The 13006-nt window shown below is 35.5% G+C and overlaps 1 protein-coding gene across 5 annotated transcripts in view; it reads left to right on the top strand.

Annotated features, from left to right (window-relative positions):
- LOC308217130 (transcription elongation factor A protein 1) overlaps window positions 1-9086 on the top strand; it is a 46988-nt gene extending 37902 nt beyond the window's left edge. For 3 of the 5 annotated variants that reach the window (XM_080609924.1, XM_080609917.1, XM_080609918.1), the window contains 5 exons: window positions 834-982; window positions 2822-2878; window positions 3836-3990; window positions 5843-5989; window positions 6931-9086. In XM_080609924.1, coding sequence (XP_080466050.1) covers window positions 834-982; window positions 2822-2878; window positions 3836-3990; window positions 5843-5989; window positions 6931-7080 — 658 coding nt within the window. In that variant the 3' untranslated portion in view covers window positions 7081-9086. The remainder of the gene's footprint in view (window positions 1-833; window positions 983-2821; window positions 2879-3835; window positions 3991-5842; window positions 5990-6930) is intronic. The other 2 variants (XM_080609920.1, XM_080609919.1) reach the window with 2 other exon arrangements.
- Window positions 9087-13006: the final 3920 nt, after the last annotated feature.

Below are 13006 nucleotides of genomic sequence, written 5' to 3'. Positions count from 1 at the left end.
TTATTCCATCTGTTTCATCTGTCAAATACTCCTGCCTTTCTCAATACTCAGTACTTCCTCTCTCAATAGCACTGAGCTTTGAGAACTGTAAAACAACTTTCAGTCACAGCTTTTTAGTAATTGCATACATTAGAGGTTTAGAACACTACTTTTGTCTGTTAGTTTTTATATTCAATAAACAATCCCACTCTGCACTTTTTTTGGTAAACACAAAATATGTGTTACCAGAAAAAATGAGCCCATGTTAATGACATTATAGGAGCTGAAGAACATTTGCAAAATAGTACCGGCAGGCCCATTTCTTCTATATATTTCTGGTTTTAGTGAATTAGTTTGTAGCAGCCATTTTCAAATTGAAATTAACCTCTAACCATTTGTTGTGATGCAAGCTGAAAAACTTTCTAGTTTACAGTTTGCAAAGCTGCTTGTTTGTTATCCTGGTACCACTTCAGTACAGTAAGCAGACTGAGTACAAGGCATTCACTGCAGGGTGCATGTTAGTGTTCTCTGTCTTCACTGTTTTTTAAAGTTCCATGGGGGAAAGAAAAGATTTCATGTTAATGTAAAGAACTGAAACTTACATGCCACATAATGGAATGAAATACCTGCTGTGTCTCTATTGTGTGGAATACCCTGGTGAATATTCTAAAGACACTTTTAAAATTGTATTGACGCTAGAGCTATAAGTAGCTTTAAAAGGGTGGCTTGTGTTCTTTTTGTTTGGAATACCATCAAATGGGTATAGCAAAAGACCTGTGTTTTGTCCTGGAACAGAGTTATTTGAAGAGGAGGGGAAAAGCATTAATAGTAGCTTTCTTTTTGCCTTTTTTTAGCAGTTCAAGTAGCAATTCCAGCAGCAGGAAGGAGGAGGGTACTGCTCCCTCAAATTCTTTCATCCCTTCTTTTCCCCGGGCTCCAAGCACTTCGGATTCTGTACGAGTGAAATGTAGAGAAATGCTCTCTGCAGCTCTCAGAACAGGAGGTGAGCTTTTGTAGACTATTTTTCGAGTTTTAACTATTTCCTTCTCTGTTTCAGTCCCTCCCACTATTTTTCTCAAGCCCTGTAGGGTAGAATAAACCTTGTTTGTGCCCAGTTGTGTGTATACACCCATAGGCTGTTTCCCCCAGACTGCAAGTAGTGAGTAACCTTGACACCATGGGAATGTATTGAAATTAATTTTTGTTACTGATGATATGGGATATTTTGTGTCATCTATTCATCTGATATCTTGCCTACAGTGGAACTTCTTTTCAGGAAGGTTATTGACTCCTTAATGCTTCATTTGAATTGTTTTTTTGGAAGCTGCTGGGTTTTTTTATCTTCTCTCTGACCAAGAATGCCACTATATGCACACCTGCCTTTCTTACACCAGAGACCCTGGGGGCCCTCACATTATGGATTTTGAAGGCTGCTTTTCTCTTTTTCAGTTTAATTTTGAGGATTCATTGAGATAGGACTATCTTGCAATAAGAGCCTTGCATTGCTCTATCTTCATGCTTTTGGGCATCTGTAAATTCCTTGACTGTTTTGTTTTCTCCTTCCTCCCTCATGTACAGTTGGGTGTCTTTAAACTAACAAATTGAATGATAACGCTAGATGAGGAGCAAACTGAAACTGGACTACTCAGAATGATCTGACTTTTTTCTTGTGGGTCCTTTTCTACCAGAACTTTTGACCCAGTCCTGTTCCTCTGTTCTTAGATTAGCATAACCTGACCCAGTGTAAGCAGACTTCCGAGTCTTCTATTTTTACCCTCTTCACTCTTTTATTCTTTCACTTAATTCACAGAAATTCAGATATGGACAGTAATCAAAGCTGACTAAAGGCCATGAATTTGTGGTCCTCTGGATATGTAGTTCAATGACTTCTAAAATAATTTGTGACAAGAAATTACATATAGCATCTTAGTATTCATAATTCTATGCAGTCTTAATTTTAGCTAGTTTTGCAAGAACTCCTTTTTGCTATGTTTTCTACAAAACATATAAACTGATCATCTGTAGATTGAATACAGGTATCAAAAAATAAGGTCATTTTCTGGTTTTTTGGCCTTCTGCATGAGATTGAAGGAGAGACGGTGTTTGGATTACTTGGTGAAGTACACCCATGTTAAAATGAGAAGGAGGAAAACACATACTGTGTCTAATTTGTCCTAAGCTATCTTGGAAAGGCAGCTGTCTTTATGAGTAAGGGTTTTGGTCAAAACCAGTAAACAATTAGCTTGAGATAATTTAGGTCGAGTGTTGAGTTTTCTTCAAAATTGCTATGGTTTATTTCCTCTAATTTACATGTTTTATGACACATCTCTGCTTTGCATTTAAAACAAAAATCTAATAATAGTGTTTCTGTTATTTAATTACTATGTTTCTAATGAAATCTTTCTCTTGCATGCAAAACATGAATTGCTTATGCTTGTATTGTGTGGACTGAAACAATTGATGAAACACAATATAAGATACTTTCTGCTTAGAATAGCCTGTTCTGTGCTGAGGAGATGGGTATTTGCCAAGCCTATTAGAATAATAAAATTTTTTCTGTATAGCAGTGATTTTTGTTACTATGTTTGTAACTAGATGTCAGAACTTTTGTTTTTGTGAAAGATTTAGGCTTTTTCTACTTTTTAAAGCTTCGGTTGCTCTTCATTTCACTTATTTTTGTTATTTCAAGTGGTAAGTAGACAGTAAATTAAACTTGCCTATACAAAAGGAAAACTCAACTACAGTTGTTTCATAATTGGCTGAGATTGAGTTTCAGATGGGTTTTCAGGGATGTAGAACACTGATGAGATTGTCAGGTTACTAATATTCTGGTTTTTTTCAGATGATTACATTGCTATTGGTGCTGATGAAGAAGAGCTGGGTTCTCAGATTGAAGAAGATATCCTTTGTTGCACATCTGTGTGCTCTGGAACAAGAGTATATTTTAAAAGCATTAATAATGTTAAATATAATTAACTGGACCTATACATTGAATATTTTTTGAGTTTTATTTAAAAGAGAAATAGCAAGCTTTGTCCAGCACATCAGTGCAGAAATTTAGTGTTTGATAAATAAACCAGCACAACCTAAATGATTTGTCTTAAAACATGTAGGAATGTGTGTAGGTGAGTGTGCGTGGGTTTTTTCGGTTCAGTATGTTTTCATTGCAGCAGCAGCATTGTATCTTAGTGAAGCATTCTGACATAAAATGCTGGGCTCTTCTATGTTATTTTAAAATCTTGTTAACAGTTTAATGTTTTTATAATGTCTGTTTCATTTTCTACAAGTTTATTTCTAAATTATTCGGAATTTTCAAAAGGGTTGTTCTCTTAGCAGTGTTTGAATAGTTACAGAGCAGAGACCTGAGCTTCTTTTTCTTTTACCTTGAGTTTTGGGTGTGTTTTTTGGAGGAGGCATATTCTTAAGCATAGAAATAGTTTAAGCTTCATGATTCTAACTTATAATGTTGTTTGGTAGTTACAGTCAGCCACCATTCCTGTTAAGGAATTCCCTGCTCCTGTTGCAAACCTGTTTTAAAATTCTATTAGTGAGCTGAATATTTGGTTTAGAAATCAGTTAATCCTCAGGATGAGGTCAAGGCACTGGACATAAATTTATGGGTGACTTTTTGCAATTTCAGTTGACATTCTGCTGCCCAAATATTCACGTTTCACTGACCATGTGCTGAACGATGATTAGGCTTCAAAAGGATGTGAAGTCTTCTGTGTTGAACAGAAAAGTAGAAGGAGGAGTTGATCAGCAGCGGAGAAGTACGTTGCTGTATAAAATTTGACTCCATAAAATAATCCTTTATAATGCTCTACTTTACTTGTTTTGTTCCTTAAATCCAGTGCACCTATTTTTCAAGAATTAAAAAATACTGATATGAAATACAAAAACAGGGTACGAAGTAGAATATCTAATCTGAAGGATGCGAAGAATCCTAACCTAAGGAAAAATGTGTTATGTGGGAACATTCCTCCTGACAAGTTTGCGAAAATGACAGCAGAGGTAAGCAAAGCATAGGTCTTGAGCTGTTTTTCTGTTGGACTTAGCCATAAAAATAATGTATTTAAGTTGTCTGCACTTCTGAAAGACTGTGGCATGTTTGTGGCTTGCACAGTCTGTGCAAGGCTGTGTTGGGGCAGAGGGAATGAAAGTGGTGTCTTAATGTTTCCTAAGTGCCTGATTTTGTCTGTAAGTCAGAAGGCAGATAAGCTGCTGAATGCAAATTTCCTGAAACATGGTATACTGTGCTGGCTTTAAAAGGCCGCGTGATGTATCAATGGTAGTTTTTAAGTTCAGGAAGACGTATGTATGACTGGCTAATGACTCCAAGCTGCTTACGCATTCACTTTTCTGGATATGTAAGTGTTAGTCTGTCTTGCCGTTTCTTTTTGAATGCTAACCTCTGCTATTTTACGCCTGTGCAAGGTAGAGCACTGTGGTTTTAAAGATCAGTCTCCCTCCTGTTGGCATTTTCAGTGTTTATGTAAAGCTTATCTCTTGAATCTGCCTTTTGAATTCTTGAAGTGTATTTCAAGAAAACTCTTAACAATAAATAGAAAAAGTCATAAATGGTAGGGGAAAGAAGCTAGGAGAATTGTCTTTTAAATCCAATTAAATTTCTGTTGAAAGAACATTTTTAGCACGTGAATAGAAATTCCTGTTTACACGCTCACTGTCTTTGCAAATTCCTTTTGAGATGCTTGCTGTCTGTACAAATAAAACTAGATTTAGGAAGTCAAATGAAAAATTAGATTTTGTGGGAGAGAAAAATGAAAGCATGGTTAACATCTGGTTTCCGTTTTATAGTTCTGCTTATACATTTTGGATTCTACCCATCCAAATGAGGTGTAAAGCAGTATCTTGGAGGCTGAAAGAAGTGGGATTTAAGATGATGTAATGAAAATCATGGTTAGCTCTTTTCTGAAGGAAAGGATTTTTTGGGATGTTTTGTTTTCTCCTTTCTTTAGCTTTATGTAAAGATTAAGGCAAACAGACTGATAAAAGAGTGTGTATAAAAAAACCAGTAGATTGTATCTTTAGCACATACTTAGAGTTTTTCTTTCTACTGTATGTATATGTATATGCACAAACACGTTTTGTGTTAACCAGTGCCCTTTCTTTGTATCAGTTAATATATTGAATTAAAAACTCAATGGCTAACAGCCACCCCTAGCCCCCTTTACATTAGATGTGGAATAAAACTTTACTGCAGAAAAATGGAACAACTTGGTTTTTGCTATGCATACGTGATTACTGTACATTGAGGAGATCCTGCACACTAGAACTGTTTTAAAGGAAAAAGAAAATTGGTGAATCTGAGCTGTTCAGTTAGTGTTTTGAAATGAAGTGTATATAACTTCTGGTAACATATGGTAAGCTACAGCTATACTATGTTTCTCAGTATAAGTATGGAAATAGTCAAAATAGTGTAAGTTTTTCCTAGAATAATCCTCTGTAGGTCAATGAGATAATTATTCAGGGATCTAACCTAGGGAAACAATCTTTTTCTTCTTCTCTAGAGAACATTTAAGTTACCCTCTACCTTCTCTCTGTATTACATTTCTGAACTTCATTTACATAGAAATGTTTCCAGGTGTTTGATGTTACAGCTTTTACTGATTTTCTTTTTCCAGCTGCATAAAAAAACCCCCACCTTTTTGTAGTTTCTGTGCTGTGAAATATCCTGAGTTCAGTTTTATAAAATTAAAAATTTGTAAAATTACTTTGCCCTTCAATAATGTTGCTGTTCATAGATTCTAAATAAAAAAAAAATGGTATGGGCTTGCAGAGTGGTAATGGCTTGTTTAAAGCTAAAACTCTCTACTAAACTCTGTTTGCTCTTTGGCTGTAACAGGAAATGGCAAGTGATGAGCTGAAAGAAATGCGCAAAAATCTGACCAAAGAGGCTATTAGAGAGCACCAGATGGCTAAAACAGGAGGTACCCAAACTGATCTGTTTACATGTGGCAAGTGCAAAAAGAAGAACTGTACATACACCCAGGTACATGGTTATTCAGGCTCTTTGTTTTCCTTTTTCAAAGCTTAAGTTCTATATAAACATTGTCAAGAGAAAAAGTTTTAATTACAAAATGAACTTTTAACAGAACGCTAACAAATTACGAAGTATGTGAAGATAGTTGGGTCTACTTATATGTGCTTATGAAAGAATGTTTGTTGTATTGATTTACCAAAGATTTTATGTAAATCCAAACTGATTATCTGTATAGCCTGAAAGGTCAGTTTCTTTGCACTGCTGAGTTTTTGTTAATTCTTTTATTACACCTTGTATTAATACAGTTTTATGTGGAGAAGGGTTAATTTACTGTTTTTGATATGTGTATACTTTTCTTTACAGAGGGAATAAATAGCAGAAAATAATGATGCATACATATAAAATATACATCATATATATAAATCTACCGTTTGACTAACTCTAGACCCTGATTCACAGTCATTCCTACAACCTTTTTCTGTTTTAATTAGGAAATATGTGCAAGAAGCAGGGATTTAATTTGTTTAGCAGCACTTCAGGGCATGTAATTTTGATCATAGGATCAGCTGCATTTGTAATATTGTGTATCAGATGCTTTAAGTAGCAAGCTGTTTTTCAAATCATGACACTTTCAAGCCTTTGCATCAGTAAATATATGTAAAGCTGTACTGAACATGTAGTTTTACAGCAGAGTCTTTTCCTGGAAGTATGTGCAGTTTCTATGCTAAAATTGATATTTTAGCACTGAATCTGTCAAAACGTGTTTATGATGGCTTTATAGTCTAGAGAAAAAATAACAGTTTCAATTTGTATGAAAAGTTAACTTATATTTTTATTCAAATATGTTTCCTTAATGTTAAACTTTGATTTTAAACCTTTACATGGAACATATATTAACAGTTCATGATACTGATTTTCCTTTTTTACTCTGGCTTTTGCATTTATCAAAGGTTCAAACCCGCAGTGCCGATGAACCCATGACAACATTTGTTGTCTGTAATGAATGTGGAAACAGATGGAAGGTAAGACTGATAGACTGCTCCACATATTTGATAGCAGACAGCCAGGCTCTGTGCTTAATTTTGGTTTACAGTAAATGACAACTGAGATTCTGTTGACTTTTGCTTATTGCTTAGCTCATTAATGATATTACATGTTGATAGTGCAAAATTGCTTAGGTTAGAAAAGTATTTTTGACTGAAGATGGTGAGATCACTCAAGTAGGGCAGTGGCAAGACATTAATTTAACCCTTGTGATGTTTAGTTATAATACTGCTTTGCTACACAAAGTAGTGGCAAGTTAGTCACTGTGTTTTTCATTACTCAACGATATTCTGATTCTTTTTAATCTGTGCTTTGATGAGTGGAATTGGCCTTTTTAGACCTTTCGTCATTGTCTTGTCTGTTGTGGGTTGTTTTGTTTTTGTTTTTTCTTTTCAACTCTGGAAAGGAGAGGGGGTAAAAAGAGATGACTGATCCATATTCCTGTGCCAGAATGAGTAGGGCAGTGATAACTTGATTTAATTTTTTTTCTTCCAAGTTTGGGAGATGGGAATTGTAAAGTTTTTGAGGAACACATAGTCCAATAAAGTGGAGAAACACTGAAATGAAAGCCTATAAAATGTACAACTTCAGATGCGATAGCATGCAATATTAAGCATGTACCCACATTCCCTTATTTTTCTGTTAAGAACACTGCAGAACTACGTTGCACGGCATACGTTAACATTACAGCAATACTTTCATGTATCTAGTTTTATATATGTTACTACTGAATATTATATAAATATATGCTCCAAGATGCCTAAATAATTTATAAAGTAAATTATAAAATTATTTATAATTATAAAATCATTTATAATTATAAAATAAATTTTAAAAGCATCTGGAAGAGTTCATTTGTCCTTAAAACCTTCTGTAAGGTGGCGGTTACAAAAGTGTCTTGTATAAAGATGCTCGAGCGAAGGAATGGGTATGATATAAGCAAATGCTTTAGTAATTTCCATATCCAAAGTATGGTGTCATATTTTTGTTTCTTCTTGCAAAGATTTAGAAATAAGCTGTATGAAGATCTCATAAAAATTCCTTTCTTTTGACAGTTCTGTTAGAAGAAGAAATTGTCAAGACATCTGGACCAGTATGAAAGAGGATTTTGTAATTGACTTTAAAAACTAGGCTAAGCATCTAGCTTCCTGCAAGTGAGAGAAATTTGGGGTTTGTTTTCTTTTTCCTTTTTTTTTTTTTTGGTTTTTTTTGGTTTTCAAGCAGCATACATGCCTGAAGTTAGTCTTTGTTTTGACACAGCCATCTTTTCCTTAAATACCTTCCTGTAGCTGATAGTCAGTAGGGCCAGGTTGCTCAATTGTATGGTGAATGTTAAAATATTTTTTCATTTTTATAAGTAAGTTGACATTAAACTTTTACCAACTAAACATCTTGGTAATTGGTTTGGTTTTTTCTAACTATGTGAATAATGTACTGTATTTTTTGTTGTCTGAAACATATCCCTGGATATGTATTTTACCTTTCCACATTTGTTTAGTTGTAAGAATAGAATTTGTTTCTTGCTGCTGCGTTCACCAGTTTTGCAAAGAAAAAAGGTGTCTAACTTCATCTAATTATGTTAAACTCGGTTGTTAACTAAATCACAATTTAGTTAACTCTCCAGTTTGTACATACTGCTTCTGAATTGGGACTAAATTTGTGATCATGGGGTTTAGAAATTTACTAGTGAATATGATGACCTCTTTTGTTCATTAAGCTTGTTTATGTAACCAGCTTTGATCAATGCAATATATTTTATTGCCCAAAGCATGTATTTGACATTTTATCAGTACGTATTATTTCTAGCAATGTCTTAAAGTAGTAGGTTGAATCTGATTCGAGTGTTCAGTTTTGCTTAATGTGTTTGACAACCAAGTTTTGTTTAGACTTTGTAAATAAGCAAAGGCATCGTGTTGTAGGCTGTCCTGATAACACCAGCTAACCAATTCATCACAATATAAACAGGCTGGGGAGGCAATACTAAGTTCACTTCATAGAAATAACATGGATTTTTGTTCATAAACTGAATTTTGAGATGTAGAGTATCTGATCTCAATTATAGACCTGCAGGTGAGAATATGTTATTAAAGTTACGGTCTTTTCCGTATGTGGAATGATACAAATACTGCTTTGTTAGAGCCTGCTTTTTAACAGTGCACATGTTTAGAAGTATTTTCAAATGTGCTTTCAAGGCAAAACATGTCAATGTCTTTAGAAGAGATTAAATTCTTTCATTATACTGAAGTTTATATTATTTAATTTATCGAAGCCTGGGGGTGAGGAGGTCTATCCCAGCAATGCGTAAAAGATTCGTGGGGGGATGGGAAGAGTGTGTGTGGTTTCTGGAGAATAAATTCCTTGACTGTAATGGGGAAACAAGATTTTCTATGTTGAATATTTTTGTGTGATGGTGGCAATTGCAACAAATGAGTTAGAAATAGGGTGATGACACTTGAGCTTTGGAAGACAAGAAATGTTTGGTAAATACTTTACAAAGCAAGCTTTTCCAGTCAGCCTGTACAAGAAAAGAAATGCGATTAAAATAGAAGCTTAGTTACAAACATTTTTTTAGGCAGAAAATTGTTCAGCATTCAAAGTTTCTTGCATAACTTTATAGAAAAACATCTTTAACTGCATTTATTTGATGTTAACACCTTAATTCAGGAAACATTTTTTCTACTAACAGAATGGGTTTATTTTTAGCCTCTGTGTAGGTCCTTTGGCAGGGTTTCTTCTGAAGAATTTGCTTAAAGATACATAATTCAGTATTTTTCAAGTTAAGAGAGCACCAATTAAAGGCAGGTGTTTAATATCAATTACAGTGCTTTGTTTGGAGACCTTTTTAAAGAAGCAAGTCCAAAAAATTGTGTTAAAAATTACTGCAACTTGGATGCCAAGCCGACCTCAATTTCCACTGCTGTTCACAGCATATATACAGGGCAGGCACAGGTTGGTTTGCATAACCTTCCTCATGCTGTGTGCCCCTTAATAATTGTGCCTGATTGTGACACTTAAGAGAACTACCCTTTGAGAAAATACGGTAATTGTCTTTCTATACTTACCAGATTATATCTGGGCTTTATTAACTCAACAGCAATAGCACTTTCTGTGATATAGGGGTATTCAAGTAGGTGTTCAAATCATAGAACCATAGAATGGTTTGGGTTGGAAGGGACCTTAAAAGTTTGAGTAGTTCCAACCTCCCTGCCATGGGCAGGGACACCTTCCACTAGACCAGGTTGCTCAAAGCCCCATCCAACCTGGCTTTGAACACTGCCAGGGATGGGGCAGCCACAATTTCTCTGGGCACCCTGTGCCAGTGCCTCACCACCCTTGCAATGAAGAATTTTTTTCTAATACCTAGTCTAAATCACCCCTCTTTCAGTTTAAAGCCATTCCTCCTTGTCTTACCACTACAGGCCCTTGCAAAAGGTCCCTGCCCAGATTTCTTGTAGACCCGCTTTAGGTACTGGAAGCTGCTCTGAGGTCTCCCTGGAGCCTTCTCCAGGCTGAACAACCTTCACTCTCTCAGCCTGTCTTCATAGCAGAGGTGCTCCAGCCCTCTGATCATCTTTGTGGCCTCCTCTGGATTCACTCAAACAAATCCATGTTCTTCTTTTGTAAAAATGTTATTTCACCTAACGTTACCTTATGTCTGAGTAACAGCCTTCACCTTTTCTCCCTTCTGTCCCCGAGGTAAAAAGAACAGTTTTTTTTCCTTCCAGTGAAAGACGAATTCCAAGAAATAGGTCCAAAAAACATCATAGGTGCCTAAAGTTCTGTTCATGCGTTGTTTTGATTCTCCAAATCCAGAAGTAAAACTGCCCTGTAGCAAGCTTCGGGTGCACCTCTGTTAAGCAGAGTTTCTCAGTTGTCTGAAATTGCTCTCCTCTAAGAGAATGCGAAGTCTAAAGGATGTATAGGAGAAGGATGGAGAAGTGGGGCTGGGACAGTATCTCATTTCTATAAGCTGGCTGCCTTATCCATTGAACTGCAGTTGTGCCACTGCTGACCCAGTAAATTCAGCTGTTTTATGCAATGAAACATGCCAGCAGAACTGGGGATGAATCTCTCCCATCCAAGAATAGCAGGTTTGTTTATTACCTCTATGGACATTTTAATCCTCTCAAATGAAAGAGAGACTGGAACACAATTTAACCCTACAATTATCATACAATTTAAGCTAGTTTTTACAGTAATCTGGTAGAGAAAAAGAGAGGGCTGTGTTCCTTTTAAACTGTGTGTGTAGTTCTCAAAGGATGCGTCTTTCTTCTGTAAGGAAGGCTAGAGGTTTCTGCTGCTCAGGAAACACAGCTTCCATATCCTTTATTAGAAGGCATTTCCTCATACGTAATTGTTGACTTGCTCAGGAGAAAATGTTGGGTTTAAAATATCTTTTACCAAATTAATCTTTTTTACTAGCACTAAGCAGAAGGTAAATATCTGCTCAATGAGCTTGGCTTTTGTGAATCCCACTTGGAAGCTTTTTATTGCACTTTCCAAGTGTGGCAAAGGAAGTGTCTTGTTTTTATCCAGAGTTCAGGATTCCACTTGTGGTCATGAATGTGAATTTTAAACTGAAATTTACAACCCATACCAGCTTAGGTAGAACTCAGATTCATCAACATGAAGTATTCATTCTGCAAAAAGTGGTTGTATTACCTTTCCAACTTTTTGTAATAGATCATTAGTAGTCATTCAAATAAATAAAACTGGATAGTTTTGCCTTTTTAAGTACAATTTCATACACCTGTATGTTAGCTTCTGTTTTATTAGATCATCACTAATCTTGATTTACTGTTTAATCACCATTTTAAAAGGTTTGGGATTAATTTAGTTACAACATTAGTACAGAAAATCTTTCATTAATGTCATTGAAACAATACTGATGCCTTTCATGACAAAAGATGTGTTCTTAAGTACTATTCAGCGCACACTTGTTCAAAAATGACTTCACATTGTGCTAGTCTCATCACTTTCTTTTGTTTTCAGATCTCTTTTGTAATCAGGAAGTGCATAAGTGCATGATGTTTGTGTTTTACAAAATTCATTTTAATCTGCATATAGTGGAGCCCTTCAGAATATATATATTTTTTTTCCTTCATTTGTATTGTGCTAACAACTTTGGAATTTAAAGGTCATTACATAAAGCACAATATGTTGGCTGAAGGAGCCCATGCAATTTTAATACTGCTTAGCAGGCTAGTGAAAAGAGCAGTCTTTAACAGTATACATGTTCTGTGGGAGTTACTGGTTTGTGAAGTGCAGACGTTGAAGAAAGAATACCAGTGGACTGGAAAGTTATTAGAGCTTAATGATACCCTGCAGTTAGATAAATGCCAAGACAAACCAACCGTGCTTATTTTCAAGCCAGGATAAATTGATTTTGTGATAATTTCTTACTTGATGAATTATAAATAATATCTTGTGTCAGTATGATTTTTCTCCTGCTGTTCATGTAATGCCTTCTCTATAGTATCTTTTCTTTTCCAGACTGACTCACTTTTGCCCTGAGAAAAGTTAGTGCATAATGAGCAAGTATATAGTAATGAACTGTAGTTAAAACCGTGCATTCTGTGTGGGTGGAGTTTTGTTTTCCTTCTTTTTTTTTTTTTTTTTCTCCTTCCCCCCCCCCCCCCCCCCTTCTTTTCTGCTTCAGTTAAATCCAGCATTAAGCATTCTCAAAATAATGACGTATTTAGGGGAGTGTGTTGTCTGTTTGGGCTCTTCAAGAGATTCTCTCGGGGTATCTAGGGACCAGCGTTCTGCTATTGGTGTTGGGCATAAACTTTAACCTAGACCATAGCATTAAAATTTGTTACAATTTTTCAGGAAAGATGCACATTGCAGAAGTAAAAGGAAAATTGCCTAGAGAATTCTAATTGCTTAGAAGTTGTGGCGCATGGAAAATAAGCTTAGAAATATTTTTCTTCTTCTTTTAATAATCATATGGTAACCACAGAACTGCCCAAAACAATATAG

The sequence above is a fragment of the Psittacula echo genome (assembly GCF_963264785.1).
Source record: "Psittacula echo genome assembly, chromosome: 2".
Lineage (NCBI taxonomy): Eukaryota > Metazoa > Chordata > Aves > Psittaciformes > Psittacidae > Psittacula > Psittacula echo.
The sequence above is the reverse complement of the archived record's forward strand: the minus strand, read 5'-3'. Positions and strand labels throughout refer to the sequence as shown.